We start from the raw sequence: 23141 nt of genomic DNA on the forward strand, positions 1-23141 counted from the left end.
TATGATCATGCTATTTTCTAAGCAATCTACTTGTATTAATCCTCCCCATGAAGTAGTTTTTTTTGTTGTTGTTGTTTGTTTGTTTATTTAAGTAGGCTCCACTCTAATCCAGGGCTTGAACCTCATGACCCTGAGGCCAAGACCTAAACTGAGATCAAGAGTTAGATGTTTGGGCAGCCGCGGTGGCTCAGCAGTTTAGCACCACCTTCAGCCCAGGGTGTGATCCTAGAGACCTAGGATCCAGTCCCAAGTCGGGCTCCCTGCATGGAGCCTGCTTCTCCCTCTGCCTGTGTCTCTGCCTCTCTCTCTCTCTCTCTCTCTCTCTCTCTGCCTCTCTCTCTGTGTTTCTCATGAATAAATGAATAAAATCTAAAAAAAAAGATGAACCTTCAGCTCTACTTGAGCATACGAATAAATGAATCAACCTAAACCAAAGCCAACATCTTAAAGTCCCCAGAGACAGCAGAAATGTTCTTTGTAGAGCTTAGTTGCTGTTACACAGTTGTGCTCACTTTATAAATATTCACTGAGGTGAGCATTTACAATTTCTGTATGTATGCTAACCATGAATAACATTTTTAAAGTTTCTACTCATTTGTAATCTAAAGTCAAAAACTAAATCCTGGTATCAATATGTCAACACAAAAACTTGCACATGAATGTTCACAGCAGCATGATTCATCATAGCCAAAAGTGGAAACAACCCTGATGTCCATCTTTTTCAACCATAAAAAGGAATGAATAATGATATATGCTACCACATGGAAAGAAGCCAGATGCAAAAGGCCAATTATTATATGATTCCATTTTTATGAAATACCTGGAATACACAAATCCATACAGACAGCAGAATGAAGAATGTCTGCTAAGGAATATGGTGTTTCTTTGGGGGATGATAAAAAGTATTCTGCAATTATATAGCAGTGATGATAGCACAAGCTGGTAAGTACATTAAAAAACACTGAATTATAAACTAAAAAACCCTGAATTTTATAATTTATAAAATTCACCATTTAAGGGTGAATTTTATGGTATGTGAATTATATCTCAATAAAGTATTTATTTATTTATTTATTTATTTATTTATTTATTTATTTATTAAAATAACAGTGGGTAGGTTCACTAGCTGAAAACCCAAGTTGGAGACTGGTTTGAATTTTACTGTGTTCCTCATACATTCATTATCATCACAATAAAGCAACACTTATTGTTTACACTAAAGTTGATTTTATAGTAAAACATTTCAAGAACATATAGACAATATACAAATGAACACAGACTACCCTAATTACCAAAAAAGCTATCAAGAAATACATAAGCATAATTCAGGTGATTAAGACATGTGGCTGAGAGCAGAAGAATAACTCAGTGGGCAGTAATCAAATAAATTATCCACTTTTGCTTGGTGTTTTTCTTTGAACAAAAGACAAAATTATAGACAAAGAATAGCCCTTCAAATAATGGCAGGAAGTACAAACTGAAGGGAAATCTTCAACACTGGGCAGTGAGAGAGCTGCAATTTTGGCTCTACAATGCCATCCATCCACTCATCTACCCACCCACCCACCCCAAAAATGAATACCTCAAATAAATATGTATGCCTATTAGAGCCAGCTATGGGGCAAGGAGACAGACACAATCAGCCTTCACAGAGCCTAGTGTAAATGAGGGAGACAGGTAAATAAACAGCATAAATGGTTTAGGATACTATATAAATACATAGCAGAAAAATCTACTTTACTTGGAAGAAATAAAGTGATAGGGAAGGCTTCTGGAGAAAGTGACATCCAGGCTGACCCACGAAGAAATCAGGAAGTTGAAGTGGAAGGAGAGTATTCATGGTAGGTACAACAGCACATACCTTCACCAGCAGCCAATCAGAATAGAAGATGCTGTTAAAACACCTGCCATCTCTGCCCATTTAACCATGCAATCAATTGACCAATCAATCTCCACATGTCAGGAACTGTTCTTGTTGCTGTGCACACACACACATTCATGAACAAACTTGGGAGCCCACAGGGAAAGCAATGAGCAAGTCAACTATATATTCCACAGGGAACAGTTTAAGAAAGAAAGGTATGTGGTCCTTATAAGTAAAAGAGGCCCCATGGGCTCAGTATCTCTTATCGACTGCACACACACAAAATGACATAAGATCCCTAACCTACTCATCTTATTCCTCGTTAATGGAAATAATTAACCTTTTAAGTTCTATTTTTAAATTTGGTTTCTATTTTTAAGTGCTATAAAAGGATTTAATGAGTAATTTGCAACCAACAAAGTTTGAGGGGGTGTATTAGCAAAATCTGAATCAACTATGCTTATGTATGTACTGTTAATCTTAAGAGTTTAATGAAAATATAATAATTAAGCAAAAATCATTTAACTAATGTTTTCATTAGGCCCTCAAAAAACATGCATTACCCAGCATCTAACTAAAGTCATTTACACAAAGCCACAAATACATATAACATATATATATATATATCATGTCCTATGAGAAAGAAAAATTACAGTATATAAATGACATTTCTGCTGTTCTATAGAACGTGTTTTTGATGATTTTATGGCATAAAAGACAAAATTAAAAGTATTAATAATGCACAGGCCCAAAAAATGGGGAGTAGGATGAGCTCTGATTTTCAAAATAAAATGTTTGTGCTTAGTCATATATACACTCCCCACAAAAAAGCAATGAGAAATATAATCCAGCATCTGTAAATGCCTAGTGGACTGTGCTCCCTACAATATAGCAGGCAACTTGTCAGAGAAAAGAAGCTGGATAGTTTCCAAGGTGATTACAGAGCAAAGATAGATCTGTCAACTTGCTGACTCCTAGTTTACAAAACCAGACTTTCCGAAGCTAACAAACAGGGATGAACCATGAAGTGATTTAGCCAAAGAGCTCTCCTTTGAACCTCATAATAATCTACATGAAATGAGAAGGGCAAAATGAAAAGAGGCAATCAGGGTCTCCAAATCAGACACGAAGACTAAAACTTTGTCTTCCTGAGCCCTCCCTGACATGAGAATAAAGGAAGAAAAAGGGAAGAAACCCACGGGGCAGATTAGAGTAGAGAGCCGATGAAACAAATCTGCACATTTTTCAAAGATGGAAAGTGGATGGCAGGGGCTATCTTAGGTTTCCTCTTTCTCCACTCTGCTAAGTGTTTTTCCATTCTGCCAGCAGGGAAGGAAGCCAACAAGAAGCAAGCCAGTTCACACCAGAGAACCCTTAAAAGGCTTAAGAATTGAACACGCCAGATATATTTGATGGCAAGGGTGTACGGAGCTAAAAACAGGAGGGCTGGTTGAAAGTTTGTCAAAAGAGTAACAAGTCCTCCCAGATCCATGTCCCAAGCAGTGGACTGAAGATTTATAATCAAAGTCTACAGAGCATAAACATGCAAGTCTCTAGTCTTCAAGACATTGTACACAGGAAAGTAAAAACTCTATTGCAAATAAAAGGATTAAATAAAACTCTGTATGCTGATGAATGAGATCTTTGCTGGCACCATTCTCTGACTAAGCCCTCAAAATTCTGGATTAGGTAGGTGATAGGAAGGTCCCTTTTGAGAGACCTCAGCTTCAGCCTCTTGACAGCTTCAAGAGGAAACATCTATTGACACACTGATATTTGAGGGTTTCTCAATGAAAGCTCAAGGTCTCTGCTCAATATTCTAAGTGTCTCCCACTTGTGTGCATGCATGTGCACACAAACACACACAGTTCTAAGAAGGCTTTTAGATGGCTCTAAGAAGCTTCTCTGATGACTAATACGTAATTATGAAGCCAAGGATCACCAGACATTCTAACATAAAAGACAGAGACCAAAACAAACAATCATAAAGAACTCAGAGGAAATAGCCACAATGCAAGTAAAAAACAAACAAACAAACAAAACAAAACAAAACCTGCAGAAAAGAACTTATCCTCAGAAATAAATCTATTGGATCCCTGAAATAAAAGCAGTGCTACAGCAGATGAATATTCAGAGAATTAAAAAAAAAAGTTTAGAAATTCAAGATGTAAAAGAAATAAAAATTTCAGAAGAACTGGAACATTATGGGACACCTGGGTGGCTCAGCGGTTGAGCATCTGCTTTCAGCTCAGGATGTGATCCCAGGGTCTGGGATCAAGTCCCACATCGGGCTCCTTGCAGGGAGCCTGCTTCTCCCTCTGCCTAGGTCTCTGCCTCTCTCTTTCTCTCTCTCTCATATGAAACAGTAAGATCTTTTAAAAAAAAAAAAAAAAAGGGAACTGGAACATTAAAATGAGCAAATCTATCCTGAAAGCAGAACCAAAAGAAGTGTATAGAAGAAAATAGATAACTAGAGGATCAATCCAGAAAGTCCAACACATTCCAAAAAGGCACAGAGAATAGGTACAGAAACATAAAAACAAAGAAAATGACATTACCTGAGAAAGAATTCAATGCAATTTTCAGGAAAAAAGGGCATGAATTTCAATATATACATGTGCCATCATGGACCATTATGTTCTCTGCACAATTAATTAACAAAGACCTGCACCAAAGCACTTCACTTTGAATGATCTGGACACTGAGGACAAAGAGTAGATCTCAAAAGCTGAGAGAAAATAGGTCACTATGAAAGATAAGGAGTTCAGCAGCCACAAGCCTCCTTAATACCACTAGAAGTAGCAGACAATTTAGAATTCTCTAAAACTTCTGAGGGAATATGGGTTCTAACCCATAAATCTAGCCAATATATCAGTCAAGTCTGTGGGCTGAATAAAAGACATGTTCAGAGAAGCAGGTTTTGAAAAATGTATATCCCATTCATACTTTCTTAGGAAGCATCTAGTGGATATATTCTGCCAAAATGAAAGAAAGGGGGAGATACAAGACACAGTGCAGAAGAGTGGCAAAAGAAAGTCCCAGGATGACCACTATGGGTACAGCCTAGAGGAAGCCATAGGTGCCAACCAGAGCAGGATGATGGGGCTTCAGCTTCAGGAAGGAGGTCTCCAAGGAAAACAATAGAAGACAGACTGGCTCATGTGTACACCAGACTGAGAAGAGCCACAGTGCTCTCAGAGAAGAACTAAGTGATGAACCAGTAACTCATTCATGGGAAAGCAAGCATGTGAAAAAATAAGGCAATTATTCATTCCAGGGGTTTAAAATAGAGCTCTATAAGAGAAGTAATGCAATTATAGCCTAATATATGCCTCAGCTGTGAACAACATGTACATAGTCCTAATGCAAACACAGAATTTCATTTCATTAAATTTTTTGACATAACTAATTATATATTGTTAAGATATAGAGGAGGGAGATGGAGAGGGAGACATAATGATTTATAGTAGGGAAAAGAATTTTGAATCAAGAAATAGTATAAGAATGCTATCTAGAGACATGGAGATACATACAGGAAACATCTAGAAGAATTGAATGTGATTACCCTCTAGGGAGTGAGACTCTGGGCTGGGGAAGGGTGAGGCAGGAGATTGCTATTTTTCTTTATAAACCATATAAATATATTTGAATTTTTTAATAGACATTACTTTATCAATTAAAACCATTTTTTCAAGATTTATTTGAGACAGAGAGAGAAAGCACGAGCAGGAGGGACGGGGTGGGGAGAGAATCTCAAGCAGAGTCCAATGAACGCAGAACCCAATGTGGTGCTCAATCTCATAACCTTGAGATCACAACTTGAGCCAAAACCAAGAGTCAGACGCCTAAACAACTGCACCACCCAGGCGCCCCAATTAAAACTATTTTTAACAATTAGGAGTGAAAGATTTGAAACAAAAGGCCCAACTGCCCTCTGCTACAATAAAGGCACAACTACCATGCCCTATTCCATGTAAAGAAAGATTTTTTTTTTCTTGAGATTTCTAAAATGTATTCATTTCAGAGACAGAGAGACAAAGACAGAGACAGAGAAAGTACAAACAGGAAGAGAGGCAGAGGGAGAAATAGACTCCCAACTGAGCTGGGAGTCCAACATGGGGCTTGATTCCAGGCCCTAGAGATCACAACCTGAGCTGAGCTGAAGGCTGACACTTAACCATCAGAGCCACCCAGGGTGTCTCATAAAGCAAGATTTTAAAGAACATCAGAAATGCTTAAGTAAACAATCAATGAAATTGGTATTCGACATGTTTTCATGTAAATATTGTTTTCATTTAAACATTTCTGGCTTTTTTAACTTCAGCTATTCTACTATCTGAAAAATGGTATCTTCCAAACACTTTTACCTCGAACAAGTAATGTACATGGAGAAAACAGCCTAGAACCAAGTAGCAAGAGCCTATTAATAGCATCCTGACTCCAATGAATCAGAGCAACTCAAGAAGACCAACACGTCAAATGAGTTGATCTATGGGCACCACTGAGAAGCACAGAGGAGACAAAGAATCAAAAAATGCTGTACATTATAACCTTTTAGCAATTCTGACTTCAAGACTCCTATGGAAACTCAGTATAAACATTTCAAAGGTGTAAGTCACCCAAATATGAACAAATCTGCTAAGTCACATGCTTTTATTTTCTTCCTAACTTCAGGCATTCTTCCCACAAACTAGAGAAATCCATTCTTTCCTCTCTCAAGCAATAATTTGGACTGACTGAACAAAAACTGGTGGTTTAAAATTTTAAGACAATCAATTTGATCAGCATTTCAAGAAAGAGCTTTTACTCTACATAATGGTGCACTTAGTGGGCTGCACGCAGGGACTATCTACATAATTTGTGGGGCCCAAGCAAAATGAAAATGCAGTGCCCCTTGTTAAAAAACTGAAGACTTTCAAGGCAGCAACAGCAAAGCATTAACCAAGAGCAGGGCCCTTCTCAGCAAGGGGCCCCGTGTCACAGCACAAGCCGTGTACCTGCTAAGCTGGCTCTGGATACGGGAACCAGAGCAGTAAAACCCTTTTCCAAGGTTTTTAAGTGATAGGTTGACTGGATGGGATGAGGTGAAGAGAGTGCTTGATTAATTAGTAAGGATTATCTGATAAAATTCCTGATCAAATAAATTCTCTTAAGTTTTATTTGCTATAGGCACAGAGAGAGAAATGTAATAAACATTTTGACACATTCAAGGAACTTGTTTGGACAACAGCTCTTTGTATTAGAGCTGAGATTCAAGGCCTCAAGAAATTGATTTCACTGTAGAACTTAAAATTTATTAACAAGTAGGTTTGTGTCGAGTCCAATTTGTCTTGAGTTTTTAAAACACAATAACAAAAGGTCACTTTTAAGGACAGGGTAACCAATTTGCATAAGTTGCATGATAATCACAGCACCTTTCAGCTAAATATAACTGCAAATGTGAAATACAAATTGCTAAATCGCAATCTCCAGCAGTACATATGTTTATGGGGACACTTGAATAGTATGTCTCTTAGCAACCACTGACTGCTTCTCAGATTTGCAGAGTCGTTGAAAGCAGTCTTTAGAAATATGCTACTAAAAACTCTTGCCACAATAATACACACCCAATGAAATAATCCAAGGTTTGGCAACCCAGTGTGCTGAGGGGAGGGGATCATTAAAAAAAAAAAAAAAAAAAAAACATTTTCCCAACTGTCCTAACACAGATAAAAATTATCTTTATTGGGAAGAGACATGTTGTTCCATAAACCTAAGCAAGTCTGCACACTTAGAGCTATAGAAAGCAGTTACTATGACTAAAATCAACATTACCATAGACACGAGTACACTATGTAATCAACTGACTATCCTTGATAAATCTGACAGCTTTCTTGTGTAAAGACTTAGATGTACATAAGAAATGCTAAAGGTTATATAAATCTAGATTTAATAAAAATTACAATGAAATTTAAGCAAGCCAATCAATCATACCATTCTTAAATAAAAACACCATAAACTCTTCAAAGGCAGAAGCCACAAAGAGTTTTGTCTGGCCCATACAAAAATCAGGATTTCCAGGTTCCCTTGATCAGCACTCCTTCCTGTCACACCTACACAACTTTGTTCGTACCACCTATCTGGCTTCTGTAAAGATTTGAACATATTATCCCTGCTTCTCACCTATTAAAAGGATATGCACCTGGCACTAATAAACATTTACTTGTAACACTGGAAGAAGTCAGTTGGTGATATGAATCCAAGGACAGGAGAGACCGCATTTAACATCTGAAAAAATCTCAAGAGCCAGAGAGGAGCCATATAAGTAGAGTCCAAAGAGTTTCTTTGATTTTTGAGAATGGTAAAAGTCGGATTTCAAAAAATTCATCACATGCTGGTTATGATGCCGACAGATCACCATATGACTTCACGGACTGAGGCTATTCTAGAAAATATGAAAAGAAGATTCTCAAAACAAGAACTGATCCTAAAAAAAAATTAGTAGTGACAGCAGCAGCATAACATTTACTGGCCACTGACTCTTGTCAGGAATTGTTCTAAGTGCTTACATACGTATTCACTTATTAAATCTCCGTAGCAACCTTTCACAACAAAATTATGATTATATTGTGGATATTCTGCAACTACCTGCCCAAGGTCATGCACTAAAAAATGCCAGCATCTGAATTCAAATCAGTGTATACACTTAAGTACCGATCTACACCACTTCCTGATGAGGATGAAAATGAGTAGTATTGAAAGGGCTTCTCAAGGTAACACTGAAAGCTTTCCACTGAACATCAGATTTTTGAAGGACATATACAAGGAACCAAAGGAAGGAAAACACAACAAATGTGAAGTATAAATGAATGGTGTAGTCTTATGGAAACAGTCTTAGGAAGGCTAATGAACAGAATCAGCTGAAGTTCATGAAAAATGCCAGGCAATAAAATGAGAACGTAGTCATAATCTATATTTACTATTCTTACTGATTATAACATACATGGTCATTATTTTTTAATGTAAAAAAATAGAAATATAAAAATTAGAAAGTGATGACCATCACACTTAATCACATTCTACCAGACAGCTGATGCCAATTTGGTGTATTGCCTTCTGAAATTTTTAGTGCATATACAAACATTCCTTTTCCCTAAAATAAGACTCAGATTCAAAAAAATCATACTGTTCCAGAAGATACATGTTTCACTTAAAAATAGATTATGCGTACCTCTCATTCTCTTTACAATCTGAACATTCCATAATGTGCATGTCCAGGATTTATTCAATTAACCCCCTACTAAGGAAGTTTTAAATTGTTTCCAGTTTTCTAATAATTATTAACAATGGTGCATTCAATATCACTGTATACATATCTTTGTGTACATATCTGACTACCTCTCACGGAATTGCTGAGTGGATAAAATTTAGGTTGACAAAAAAAATTGTTTTTAAAGATTTTATTTATTCATGAGAGACAGAGAGAGAGAGGAAGAGAGAGAGGCAGAGACACAGGCAGAGGGAGAAGCAGGCTCCACGCAGGAAGTCCAATGTGGGACTCGATCCCGGGTCTCCAGGATCACGCCCTAGGCCGAAGGTGGCGCTAAACTGCTGAGCCACCTGGGCTGCCCTAGGTTGACAAAATTTAAGTTGATAGAATACTATCAGTTTTCCTCTTCAGAGGATTATACCAATTTAACATATATGTATGCACACGTACACATCTGTATGTATAGGTACAATTTTTTATGGGTTTTTGGCAGACTAAGAAAGACGTTTTCCACTCAAGCCTCTGCTACATTCTAGTCTCTTTCCTATACATATGCTACATTGGTTGTTTTTGAAGATTTTATTTATTTGCTTATTTATTTATAAAGCACAAATGAGGGAAGGTACAGAGGGAGGAGAGAGAGAATCTCAAGTAGACTCTGCTGAGTGCAGAGCCCAACACGGGCTCAATCTCACAACCCTAAGATCATGACTTGAGCCTAAATCTAGAGCTGGATGCTTAACCAAATGAGCCACCCAGGCGCCCCATGCCACACTGTTTTCATTCATGTACCTTTATAGTTTTAATATATTTATATGTTTTAATATCTAATAGGCAAGGTGTAGTATCAGTTTTCTTTTTCAAAATTTTCTTTTATGTCATGAACTTTGAAATTTTCAAATAAAGAAACTAATGAAATTTCATTTAGAATTACACTAAATGTATAAATTAACTTGGGAGATTCTTGGATATCCTTATAATAGCAAATTTTCCATCTAGGAATACACTGTTCAAGGCTTCTTTGCAAAATTTTCTTATTAAGTTTCATATAAACTTTTACATTTCATTTCAAAAGGCAGAGATTTTAAAATTAATATTGGAATCAAGAAAAATAAAATATCCTACTATGGGTAGATAATACCAGCAGATGTTTTTACAAATCATTATCATTTTATCATAACAAGTTTACTTGTTCTAACTTGTAAGAGAGGTCACCAGCACAGTCATTTTACAGAAACACTGAGGCTCAGAATAGTCTAAAATCTTGTCTACAATTAAAGGCAGGGAGCCTGTCTTTGTATCCATAGTGTCAACTCAATGAAGCAGACTTAACAACTGTCCGTTTGGGGGTATGTCTTATTTTCCTGTTACCTCATGTTGCAAAATGAGGAGACTCAAGCTTGGACAGCCAACTGTATTAATTGGCTAAAAGCCACATTGCCAAGTAGGTGAAAAACCAGGATTTTAATGCAGTTCCTTCTTACCCACAGCACATATTCTTAGCTCCTATCAAACCCACAGTTTGCTAACTTTCTTTCTACTACATTATGTTAAAATAGCTCAATTCTTATTTTGCTTTTGTCTTTACTGATGTGAGAAGTGAGAATCAGAACTGTAAAGAATACCAGCTAACGCTATAGAAAATAAGGTTTAAATCTCGTGACTAGAATAAATTATGTCTAACTAAATAAAAAAGGTTTAAGGTGAGACCACCAAAATTCTTTTTGAGATCTTTTGAGAAACCACAGAGAATAAAAAATCTGCTCAAAGAAAAAGAATGCAATAAACGTCATCCCAATCTGCAAAAGCGGAAGGTATGACAGTTCCCATGTCATAAGAAAACCAGGCTTAGGTATGAAACACACCAGGACTAGGTGGCACCATGGGAAGCTGTGGGGAGAGAAACGGGGTGTGTAAATAATGAATGAGTTGACTACAGGGGACGCACACAAAGGAGCTGCCAACTCAAGGACAAGAAAGGCCTGGTGGCAGGAAAAGGAGGGTGGGGAGAGGGGGGACAGAATCTTGGCAATAATGCCTCAAGCTCCAAAAGGCCAAGCAGGTCCCAAGTTGGAAATAAATCTCCCAGGAAGGGAGCTCAGGCAAATTACATAGGGGACTGAAAACTCACTTCTAGAAGGGACTGGGATCCCACGTAAGTCATCAGTAGACTAACGGGTAGGAAAAGGGGCAGGAGGCCAACTTTGTAGGTTACCAACGTCAATGAATAGAGTATTCTGGAAAATGGCAGCTAATTGGCACCACCCTGAGCTTATCTCCAACATGATAGTTAATGCTCTCATTAGTCATATGATTACATTCAAATACCACTAAGTGGTGTTACTGATTTTGCCAATACCCTGCCTGTCCCTTTCCTGACTGATGCAGGAACTGCTGTGCTGTGAGCCCTGATGTGAAGATTGAGTTTATCAACAGATCCAGAAGAGAGAAGGTAAAGGAGGCAAAGGTTGTAAAAATGAGGAAAGGGCTGAAAACATAAAAGTAGATGGACTCACTATGTATACTTGATTTCTTATCTCCAGCAGAACTCAGAGACAGATAATCACATAGTTTGTAAGTACCTGGGGCAACATTAATAAATACCAATAAATAACAGTAAATAATAACCAATACCAATAAATACCAGTAGCCCCCAGAAGTTCACTAATGAAAGGCATTCCTTTTTATGGTAAAATCTCAAGGCCCCTAAATAGGGAGTGCTGTAAACACAAAGTCCTGGCTTCTCCCATAGCATCTGACAAAGTCTTTACACTCTCCTTATGAAGAAAAAAATATTTTAAGCATTTTTTTAAAGATTTATTTATTGGGGGGGGGGGTAGGGAGCAGAGGGAGAAGAAGCGAGAGTTCTAAAGAGACTCTACGCTGAACACAGAGCCTGACATGAGGCTCAATCTCACAACCCTGAGATCACGACCTGAGCCGAAACCAGGAGTCAGATGCTCAACCAACTGTACCACTCAGGCACCTCAAACAAAGCTTTAAAAATATAAGGATGATACCATTCTAGAGTAAATTTCTAACAGGTTCAGGGATGAAATTCAAAGACTGCTGATCAATGAACATGTGCTAAAATAAAGAAAAGATGCTAAAGGCATGCCAAAGACCTCTTGTCACCAGTGCTGGTTATTCTAATAATGACCCGAGATGAAGCCAACAGCTACTAGCATAGTTAAGAAAGTCACAGATGTGATAAAGATGGAAGGAACAATGAATGGAGTGGAATGACAGACTCAAGATCCAAAAAGAGCTCAAAAGGCTGCGGAGAAATGATATTCTGCAGGAATATATGTCAGATTCTACATTTAGATTAAAAGGCAAACTGGACAATGAACAAGAACAAGGGAAAACATCGCTTTATAACATTATGCATAAAGCTAAATTAGAATTCAGAGACCACAAGCTTAACCTAAGTTAGCAGTGCCAGGGAACAGTAAGGGTAGCTAATGAGACCGCCCCTTTAGGAAACCTACACAAGGGAATGGAGAACCCAATTCTTAGCTGTGCTGGACTGACCAGGCTCAGGGCACTATATTCAGATATACATCGCATTTTTAAAGACAAAGAGGTACATATTGAAGATTTCCAAAACGGACAAATGAGAGCTGACAGAAGTAAGAATGAGTCTAGAACAGAGAATGCACACTGACAGCTGCTAGGCTAGATCCAGAAGGCAGATGGGTTTAGTTTATCAGAACATTTCACGTAAAAATCTGGATTTGTTTCTCTTGAGAGGGGAGAAAAAGTCCCACAATAATTGAAAGAAGGGGAACAGCCAACGCTCCCTTTAGTAGAAACCTGTCTACCTCCTATTATCTGACACCTGGTCACCACCTTGTTAGAAGCGAGCCTCTAGGCATTTCAGCTGCAACTCCTGTTCGCAGGAAAAAGAGCCAAGAGGTAAACACATGCACTGTATCCTAAGACCTGAAATGTTGCGTCCGAGCTAGTGAATACTGAAGAACTAGTCTGGGGAAATAAGGCCGAAGGGTACAAGGTATACAGAAGTTCAACCAAAAAAAGAACTTTCTAACAAAAACACAACAATCTGCCCAGGTATACGCTCCTTCTTCACTAAAATAGAGTAAATGGGAGTCACCCCTTCACAGCATCTCAAAAAGACTAACTCACTGGGTAAAGAACTACAACAGACAACCCAAAACATCCCTTTCAAGTCTGTTTTTTTCTGATGTTTTAATCTTATGAGCTTTATTATCTTCAGTACCCATCTACCACAAAGAACACACTGAGCTGGGCCCTGCATGCTTTTCTTGTAAGAAAAGCACTGGCTTCATCATAAGATCCTAGTTCTTACTGTTTCCATGTCAACTAAACACAGGCTTCACTATCTGATCCTCTCGGGTAATTTAATTTACCATAAATATCAGGGAACCTTAATATTTCATTAGTGTTGAGAAGTGAGGGCTACTCCTGCCTTGAAGTCATTCCAAGTTATGGTGAGGGGAATCACAAGGAGGCATCATGACATAATGGACAGAAAAACAGAATAGGAAATGTGCTTGGGAAACCTTGAGAAACTTTCTATGCCTCAGTTTATTCATCTATAAAATAGGCCTAAAATTTAGCTGTGTCTATTTTAGGTTACAGCACAAATTAAATAATGCACATAAAGATGCTCTGACAGTTATACAGTGCTATATAAATGTAAAGACTTTCCAATACAAAACATAGACCTATTACATGTTGCTTTTTTGTCTGAAATGCATTTTGCCTCCTTGGTATAAGAATCTGGATCAATCAACCTATTTACCCAATGCTCCATGCATCCACCTATTTACCTACCTCTCTTTTTCCAAAGCCTCTTTTCCAAAACCTCACTTTTCCAAAGCCTCTCAACCTAATATATCCAAAATTCTAAATTTATTAATTGACTTACGGAGGGGAAATGAGGTCATCATAAGGGTTATCAACATTTATCCAGGAAGGCCTAGAAGATCAACTTCCTGCCAAAATAATGTTTTAAATTTGAAGTCCTTTTTTTTTAAAAAAAAAGATTTTATTTATTTACTCATGAGAGACACAGTGAGAGAGAGGCAGAGACATAGACAGAGGGAGAAACAGGCTCCATGCGGGGAGCCCGATGTGGGACTCGATCCCAGGACTCATGGATCACACTCTGGGCCGAAGGCAGGTGCTCCACCACTGAGCCACCCAGGCATCCCTAAATTTGAAGTTCTGCTTTACTGGCTCACTAGGAGATAGATATTTATTCTTTTTGACATGAGATGCCCATTAATCACTTAGGAAGGAGCTACAAATAGTCCACACACCAGTTGGCTCAAGCACTCATTTTTATACTCAAGCACTCATTTTTATAGATGAATGTCAACAGGAGGAGCAAGATGCTACCTAAAAATTCAATGTCATGAACATTCCCAAGTCTGAGGTACAAAGGAAGATATGGCCTATAGTTATAAAATGCAAAATGGCAAATCAAAAATAACACACCCTGAGAATTTTCAAACAGGTGAAAGTTAATCCCTTTAGAGGAATTTTAAGGTGTTAAACGGTGCTATTTCCTAGCTGTGGAAGCTCACCAGTATTTGACTTTGATTGTTTGTTGAAGGTTATTTATGTTCTGGGCCATGCTTATTCACTTTTAACAGATCTATGCAATAGCTCCTTAAGAATCCTTATGCAAAGAGGAGTTTTCAAGATACACAAAGATTCATACAAACTAGAGGTCCTATAAATGAAATTCCTTTATAATTAAATTTTAAGAAAGAAAACTGCAGGGAGTTAGGCATTAGCACTCCTTATTGCTTAAAATGAAATTAATTTCTAGCGATAAATTAAACAATAAATTAAAGAGGTACCTATTACTTTTAACAGGCAATAAGGAAACTAACTTATACAGTATTTGTTTAAAAGTGATATAACTATCATTGAAATATTTTTAAATAATCAAGAGAAAATTAAGATAAAGTGTTATCAACTGAAAAACAAATATACGCAACAATAAAACTTGGCTTACCTGTAATACAAATTTCTGATCTATGTATTTTTTGGCAATGCTGGGTTGGAATTCTTGGCTTTCCAAAAATCGTATGAAAAATTCATATACAAGCTGCAATAAACAGATTATAGTTAATTTCAAATTATACCTCACTGAGCATAGTAGTATCAAAAACCATAGAAAGCCAGTAACACTAAAATTGCTTAGAAAATTGAGTTTTAATATCAATTACAAGCTATGCTAGCCCTTCTTGTAGCTCACAGTTGCTATTATGGTTTTTAACTTTTTAAACTAAAAATCTGAAAATACAGCCAAACAGAGCAAGTAAAACTCACCCATAGCCTCACTATTTAGAGATAACCACTGTTAACAATTTAATGTATAAACCTCCTGATTTTTCTCTATACTTCTACAACATTATCAATGAACTACAAACATATTTTTATATAGTTTTCAAACTACTTTTACCATCTAAACAATATATTGTATACAATTTATGTCAATAATATCTAAGTCGCCATTCTTAGTAGCTACAAGTAGTCCATTATACATAATTTATATAATGAATAATTCCATTATTTATAATTCATTTAACCAATCTCCTATGCTTGGACATTTAAATAGTTTCTGAATTACTTATCTATCAAATCATGCCACAATGTATATCATGTAATATATATCAGAGTACATTTGCTCACTTATTTCATGAGGAAATATTTCTAGAAGTGGAATTGTTAGAGCAAAAGATATCCAAACATTTGAGGATTTTCAACACTCATTTCTAAATTTCCCTTCAGAAAATTAGCAATTTACACTCCTCTAAGCAATATATGACACTTTAGCAGAATACTCACAAGGAGTAAATGTTCTGCAAGGAATAAAAATATTCTCATCTGTGGAGTCGATCTCAAATAAACAGTACAGTCTACTGTTCTGATAACCAGTAGAAGGTCAATGTTTATGCTCTTTGCAAAATAAATCAATGTTAAAGTATACGTTAGATCCTGGTATAATAAGCAACAGTATATAAAGAATAGAACTCTTAAGAAACAGACATTGGTTTAGAAGTCTAGCTCTGTCACTAACTGTGTAACCCTAGGCCAAGTTCATTTCTCTAAAAGTCTTGTTTCTTCAACTGAATAATGGGGATGAAAATCTCTAAGATTAAATGTGATAATATATATAAACCACTACACATAGTGTCTAACACATACCACCTAAAACAGCATTCTCAAACTTTTCAGTCTTGCTCCTTTACATTTAAAAATGCTTGAAGACATCCGTTTATATGCTATATATGGAAATACATATATTTACATATATGTAAAATCAGAAATACAAACTGAGAGAATTTAAAATACATATTTGTTATTTCATTTTAAAGCAATAAAATACATTACACACTAACATAAGTAATTTATTTTTTTAAGTAATTTATTTCTGTGGGAAATTACTTTCCAAAAAGAATTACTGAGAAGCATTATTTTTTATTTTTGAAAAATCTTTTATTGAATATTAGAAAACAGATTATTATCTGCTTCTATATTCAATCCGTTATGATACACTGTTTTGGCTGGAGTATATAAAGAAATCAAGCTTCACACAGATATAATAGTATGAAAGAGGATGAGTATTTTCAGAGTTTTTTTCACATAATTGTGGAAATTCTTCTTTGATACTACACCAAAACTTGAGAATTTCTTAAATAGGAGTTGCAATGCAGAATCTGAAGCCAAAATCAATGAATTTTTCATACTGTCACACTAAATTCCAGTCTGTCTTGGACTTTGAATTGATTTTTTAGCAATGCATGGTTTCCTAACGTCATTCATTGGCCAACTGGAAAATACTGGTTCACCAAGTTATGTAGATTTTTCAAATGCTGACAAATTTTATTGTACAAATCAAAAAAGTCACATTCCTTAATATCTCCAATTTTATCAAAAAGTCTGTTTTGATAAGCTATAAAGTTCAAGGTGACAGGAGAAAGATTAAAGTTTTCCAAAGTTCTAAATTTTTCTTGAATGCTTTTTTAAAAAAATGTTTATTTATTTATTCATGAGAGACAGAGAGAGTGAGAGAGAGAGAGAGAGAGAGAGGCAGAGACACAGGCAGAGGGAGAAGCAGACTCCATGCAGGGAGCCCGACGTGGGACTCGAACCTCAGTCTCCAGGATCATGCCCCGGGCTGAAGGCAGGCGCTAAACCGCTGAGCCACCTGGGCTGCCCTGAGTGCTCTAATTTTATCAGTGGTAACAACTGTTTCACTTTGTCTATTTTCGAGAAAACATCCACCAAATACCCAAGATGAAACAACTAGAGTTTGCCAGACATTCCTTCAAGTAAAAATGGTATTTCATGAAAAAACAGCTAGGTTAAGCTTGTAGCTCAATCACATAAATGCCTTAACACAAGACAATTAGTATATATCATTATGCAGTCACTAAGCTTTGTGCATATTTCCCTTTTTGTCAGAAGAATTTTTTTAATGTGTACTCAAAGGTTAAGACTTAATATTTAATTTCATAATTTTTGCTGCTTTTCCAAGAATATTCTTAATTGAAACTGGCTTTTTTTTTTTTTTTTTTTACTTGTCAGTGCGTGGCAGTGAAGAATATGATCACAAAGCCAATTTGTCACAACCATCTTGATTGTGCTAAGGCAGCAGCAATTTCAACCACCAATGCTTTTACAACTCTCCGTTCCAATGTCAACACAGTGAACATAGCAAATAGCATAGTATTATCATAAAACTAATTTTGCCTTTGTAGGCCTGAAAATCCAGTCTCCGCGTCCCCCAAGGGTCTGCTGATATCACTAACCTAAATGCATCATACCCTTTCAACTTCAGACTCTAACTTAGCACTTGAATTAGGTATTCACATTAGGATTTTACTTTAAAGTGAGAAACTCTTTTTCTCTTTGAAACTCTGAATTCGGAATAACTTCTCGCCCAATGATCTGAAACTTTCAAGCTGTACTTGTAGGCATACTAATATGACTGATCCCCCAACACCTTCTAGAAAAATTGTTTTTTTTTCAATACACTAATTTTTCAAATCTTTCTTTTACAAATAGAATGTCAGCCTTATTCAAACAACATAAAAGGGGGTTTAATTCCCACAAAGTAGAAAGATTCTCATCTTGCAGGCCTGACTTGTAGGCTGGCAGGGCTTTCTAGCAGGATTGGCAAAGTGCTCTCTCCTCTCTGGTGTTCCTTGAAAGCAGTTATGGTTTAAAACTTTGTTGGAAACACTTTAGATACACTTATTAATAAGCATAAATATTCTCTATGCTTACAAGACAGATTTTTACCACAGAATCAAAAATCTCCCTTGAATTTCTAAAGGGAAAAGAAAGACTGATGACAAAGACTGAGGACTAAATTCACTTTTCAAGATCACATAAGTGAATTCTCTATAGAACATGAATCAAAAAACTTTAGCATCTCTATTCTTCAGTCTCGAGTGTAGAGCACTAAAAACAACCCCCCAATTGTATATGAAAGTCCTGTAAAATAAAAATATCCTGGAAATACAGACCCAAATACAGAAAATACACAAGGAATAACCATGGTAACTGTGGTATACCAGTTTAAAAGATATCAATACAAATAATAGGCAAGATCAAATAACACACATACAGTAGAATTTTTGATATATTTACACTAAAAATTTGTGGATTTAATTTTTTTTTCTATTTTTAAAAAAAGATTTATTTATCTGAGAGGGTAAGAGCAGGGGAGCGGCAGAGGGAGAAGGAGAGAATCTTTAGCCAATTCCCGCTGAGCACAGAGCTCAAGACACGGGCTCAATTTCAGGACCCCAAGACTATAACCTGAGCCGAAATCAAGAGTCAGATGTTTAACCAACTGAGCCACTTGGGTGCCCCCAACTTTTTTCTATTTTTAAGTATCTCCAAAGATCCATGATTTGTTAGTAGTTCTATATGGGCCACAAATTTAAGTCAGACAAGAAGTGTGAAGAAACATTCAACTGGCTAGATTCACTACCTAGCCTGCCACCCAATAACCACATCTCAATGCAATTTTGTTGTTCTGTACTTTATCAGATATTTGATAATAAACACTGTGCTTCCTTATAAAAATATATTCCAGAAGAAGCAGTAAGCATACTGCTAATGCTGGAGTTAATAAAAAGTGAGAAGGTCTAAGAAAATGCTGTTTTGGTCAGAAAAATAGATTGTTGGGTCAATTAAAAAGTAAAATGTTAAATTTAGTGATAACTCACTATAATATGAATGATCTGCCATGAACAGAAAAGGAGATCTCTTGAATGTTCACTGAGTGCTCTTATCAGTACTAAAACCACCTATCGGTGGAAAATGGAAAGGTAACCAATTTATAGAGTCAGAATCCTAAGAGAAACAAAAGAATCTTGAGTACAAAGACTTTCATAAAGGAGTAGCTGGTGAAGGAAACGGTGCGCCTACTGACTTGACCTTTATTACAAATGAAGGTTAATTTGTGAATTTTGAGAGTAGGTTTCCTTTACCTGATCTTGTCTAAATCATATTTCCTTTCTAAATCATATTTCCCCCTAAGTTAAAGCAGGCTTGAGAGTGTTAACACAGATGAAGGCAGCTCATTCTGAAATACAGTCTGTGAATTTACATCCATAAGGGTATAGGTCTCATCATCATTCCTCACAGTGGCTTTGGTTTTAGAGTTTCAAGTGAACTAATAGCTAATGCTCCTGTAGTAATGACACAGTGTAAGCTAAAGATTTCTGATGGCAGAATTTAGTTTCATAGCTTTAGAAACTGATTTGGTCATTATACTTAGGAAGGATTAATTGAAATACTTAGTTAAACTTTACCGAGCTTTAGGGGAAATTTAGATCTCTGGTGATCATGACTTAGAGCATTAAAAAAGCTCTTGCAAATGGCAAGAGTAGTCTACTGTCTCTGAGATATAGAAAAGACAAGTTGAAGCTTTGAAGACAGTTTTCTTCCTGTCTTTTCCACCATGAGATATGGGATTTTCCTGAGGAGATTATCTTGTTTGTTTTGTTTTTAAAATTTCTTCCAGACTACACCACGTTTTATGAACTGGTGCCAAACATTAGGCATAAGACACAACAAGAAGTCCACCTATTCAAAAGAATTATGTTTTTTATTTTGTCACAATCTGAGATGTAACATGAAAAGCACAAATAATTTCCCAAATTTCTTAGATTACAGATAGCATGTCTGACACCTTTAAAAAAAAAAAAAATCAAGTAGCTAAAATAGGAAATCAGCCATAGTGTTTTAACTAATTTACTCAATCTTGGCATTGGCAGCAGGAATACATATGTATAACATGCCTGGGTAAGAGCTGAGGAGACAGAGGCCCAGAAAGCTCTCTCTATAACTAGGAGAAACAGCATACATGTATATCTGTAGAAACCTTGAGTTGCCAAAGCAGGACAGGGAAAGTTGCAAATTGATGTCAAAAATTCTGACGTGGAGGAAATAACTTTTAGGCTATCTCTGGGCTTCATCTTACTGCAGCACAGTTTTCTGCTCTTTAGAAAGTCAACTAGTAGCCGTAAACACACTTCAAAGATGCCTCAGGATGAAAATGTTCAAGGTTCTTGTCCCTTTCTACCACCTCTTCCCTCCTGGCTGGTTGTTATCCAGTCTCTGAGGACATTCTAACTCAATGGAAAGAGAGCTCTGAGGAGCATTACATACACATTTCCTTGTTCTGTTCCTTTGAGAAATGCTGGCCTGCAGCGCAAGCAGCCAGGAAGAAAAAATGGAAAATGACCAGTATGGATAAGTAAATACAGTACAGATGGGCCTAGTGCTGGCAAGGAGATGGCAGGGATGGCCCCGATTTGTTGGCACACGCATATGACCAGAAAACATGGCCTTCTCAGTGCAAGAGAGCAAAACTGGCCTTCACACAAGCTTTCTAACAGCTGTTGCTCTTCTTACAACACTCTGAAATAACTATTTCAATTTGTTTTTGCCTTTGCAGGCTACAGAAACACATTTGTGGTTGTCACCTTCGTGACATTCATGTCACCTTCATGACAGGCATTCAAGGTCCCCAGGGTACCTGCTGATGAAAATGAGATATAGACTCTGTGACCTAATCATATCTAACTAATATTAATGTGAAAATAGTTCAGTTCCTGCTGGAGGCTCCAGCAGACAGGATCACGTAGAAGCTCTAATAGAAGAGCAAAGAACTGCTGGCTGGACCCACAACCTGGGATGATTCATACTAAAGCATTACACTGTATTTATTCTTTTGGCATCCTAATTATCAAGAAAGAGAAACACAGAAAGCATTCTCTAGCTTTCCATTAATGTATTTTAATTTGATTTCTGGGTGAATAAAGGCCTTCAAGAAATTCCCATACTAATCAGCCAATGAGTCAATGGATCTTTCTTTTATAACAAATGGTAGATTAAATGGTACCTGTAAATGTGGCCACGATGCCTCAAGGGTTGGTTCATCTTCTTCTGGATCAAATTCATTGCTGTCACTAGGAGGGAGAGTTCTGAATATATTGCAAGATACCTAAAAATAAACAAGCAGCACAGTTAGCTGGAAGCACCTCTTGGGCAGCCTTACACAAGATTTGCAGCCAGCTGAAGGTAACCCAGATGACAAACAACAAGAACACCACCAAACTAGAATGGGCACCTCTTTCTACAGGCTCTGAGGCCAGGGCCACCTCTAGGCAAAGATAGAAAGCACCAGAGCTGTTCCTCCTGTCTTCTTGAACAGCAGTCCTCATCTTTATATGGCCATCCCCACCCTAGGTCCCTTTAATTTTAGACCTCCCATCAAAGCCTGTTCTTGGTTACTCACCCATCAAGCATGCTTCTAATTAACCAATTTACACTAAGATATAAATAACTGCTAATGAGTTTTACGCATTTCCCTTCTCAGGTTTATTCACAATTTGCAAATTTACAGTTGAACTGATGGTAAAATTTTAGGCATTGAGAGAAAGCAAATCAGAAAAGATATTTCTGAACCTAAAACGCTTGAAATTATACTTAATCTGTTCTTAGTTGGTTGACAAAATACTGGGGTGCCTGGCTGACTCAGCTGGAAGACCATGCAATTCTTGATCTGGGGGTCGTGAATTCAAGCCCCAGATTGGATGTAGAGATTACTTAAAAATAAATAAATAAAACTTAAAAAAAAAAGTAATGATGCCCAGGATAAGATGTATTGCGATACAAATCTCTATCAACTAATTAGGTATATTCCTTTACCATAGGCAATTTCCAGATTAAGTACTGGTTGCTCATAGAATGGCCAGGAGTTGATAACTGCTAAAATTGGGCAATGAAGAGATGAGGACTCATTATTCTATTCTACTATTTCTGCATATATTCCAAGATTTCTGCAGAAAATGTTCATTTTTAAAATGAGGTTGCTACTATTCTCAGGGTTCCCTTTCAATTTCTGTTTCTTGTCCTACTTAGTCATCTATCCTCTTCCAAGGACCCAAATATATCCTCAGATATGAAGAATAAAATGGGGGAGGAGTGAGTGGGGGCAGGAAACAGGGGGTAAATGTGTAGAAAGGACAAGAAAGGAAACTGAAACAGGATGCCTGGGTGGCTCAGCAGTTGAGCATCTGCCTTTGGCTCAGGGCAGGAACCTGGAGTCCCAGGATCGAGTCCCACATCGGGCTCCTGCATAGAGCCTGCTTCTCCCTCTGCCTATGTCTCTGCCTCTCTCTCTCTATATATATATATATGTATGTGTGTGTGTGTGTGTGTGTGTGTGTGTATATATATCATGAATATATAAATAAAATCTTAAAAAAAAAAGAAAGAGATTGAACCAGAAACCTTGGCTGGACTTTCTACACAATGCAGAAAATACAAAGTATAATATATGCTGTTCTGAAAGAGGAAAAACTTTTGGGGTCCTATATACCCTGTGTTTATTCATTTAACAAATATTTATCAAATGTCCATTATATTCACATACTATTCCAGGCACTGGGAAACTAACAATGAACAGAGCAAAGAAAAGCCTGTGCCCTCCAGGAGCCA

At 36.9% G+C, this 23141-nt stretch overlaps 1 protein-coding gene across 3 annotated transcripts in view; it reads right to left on the reverse strand.

The window, feature by feature from the left end:
* Positions 1–23141, reverse strand: part of PPP2R5E (protein phosphatase 2 regulatory subunit B'epsilon) — a 146389-nt gene that overhangs the window by 20182 nt on the left and 103066 nt on the right. For all 3 annotated transcript variants that reach the window (XM_077909569.1, XM_077909568.1, XM_077909567.1), the window contains 2 exons: positions 21541–21642; positions 15127–15219 (listed from right to left, as the gene is read on the reverse strand). In XM_077909569.1, coding sequence (XP_077765695.1) covers positions 15127–15219; positions 21541–21642 — 195 coding nt within the window. The remainder of the gene's footprint in view (positions 1–15126; positions 15220–21540; positions 21643–23141) is intronic.

Source organism: Canis aureus, chromosome 9, assembly GCF_053574225.1.
Source record: "Canis aureus isolate CA01 chromosome 9, VMU_Caureus_v.1.0, whole genome shotgun sequence".
Lineage (NCBI taxonomy): Eukaryota > Metazoa > Chordata > Mammalia > Carnivora > Canidae > Canis > Canis aureus.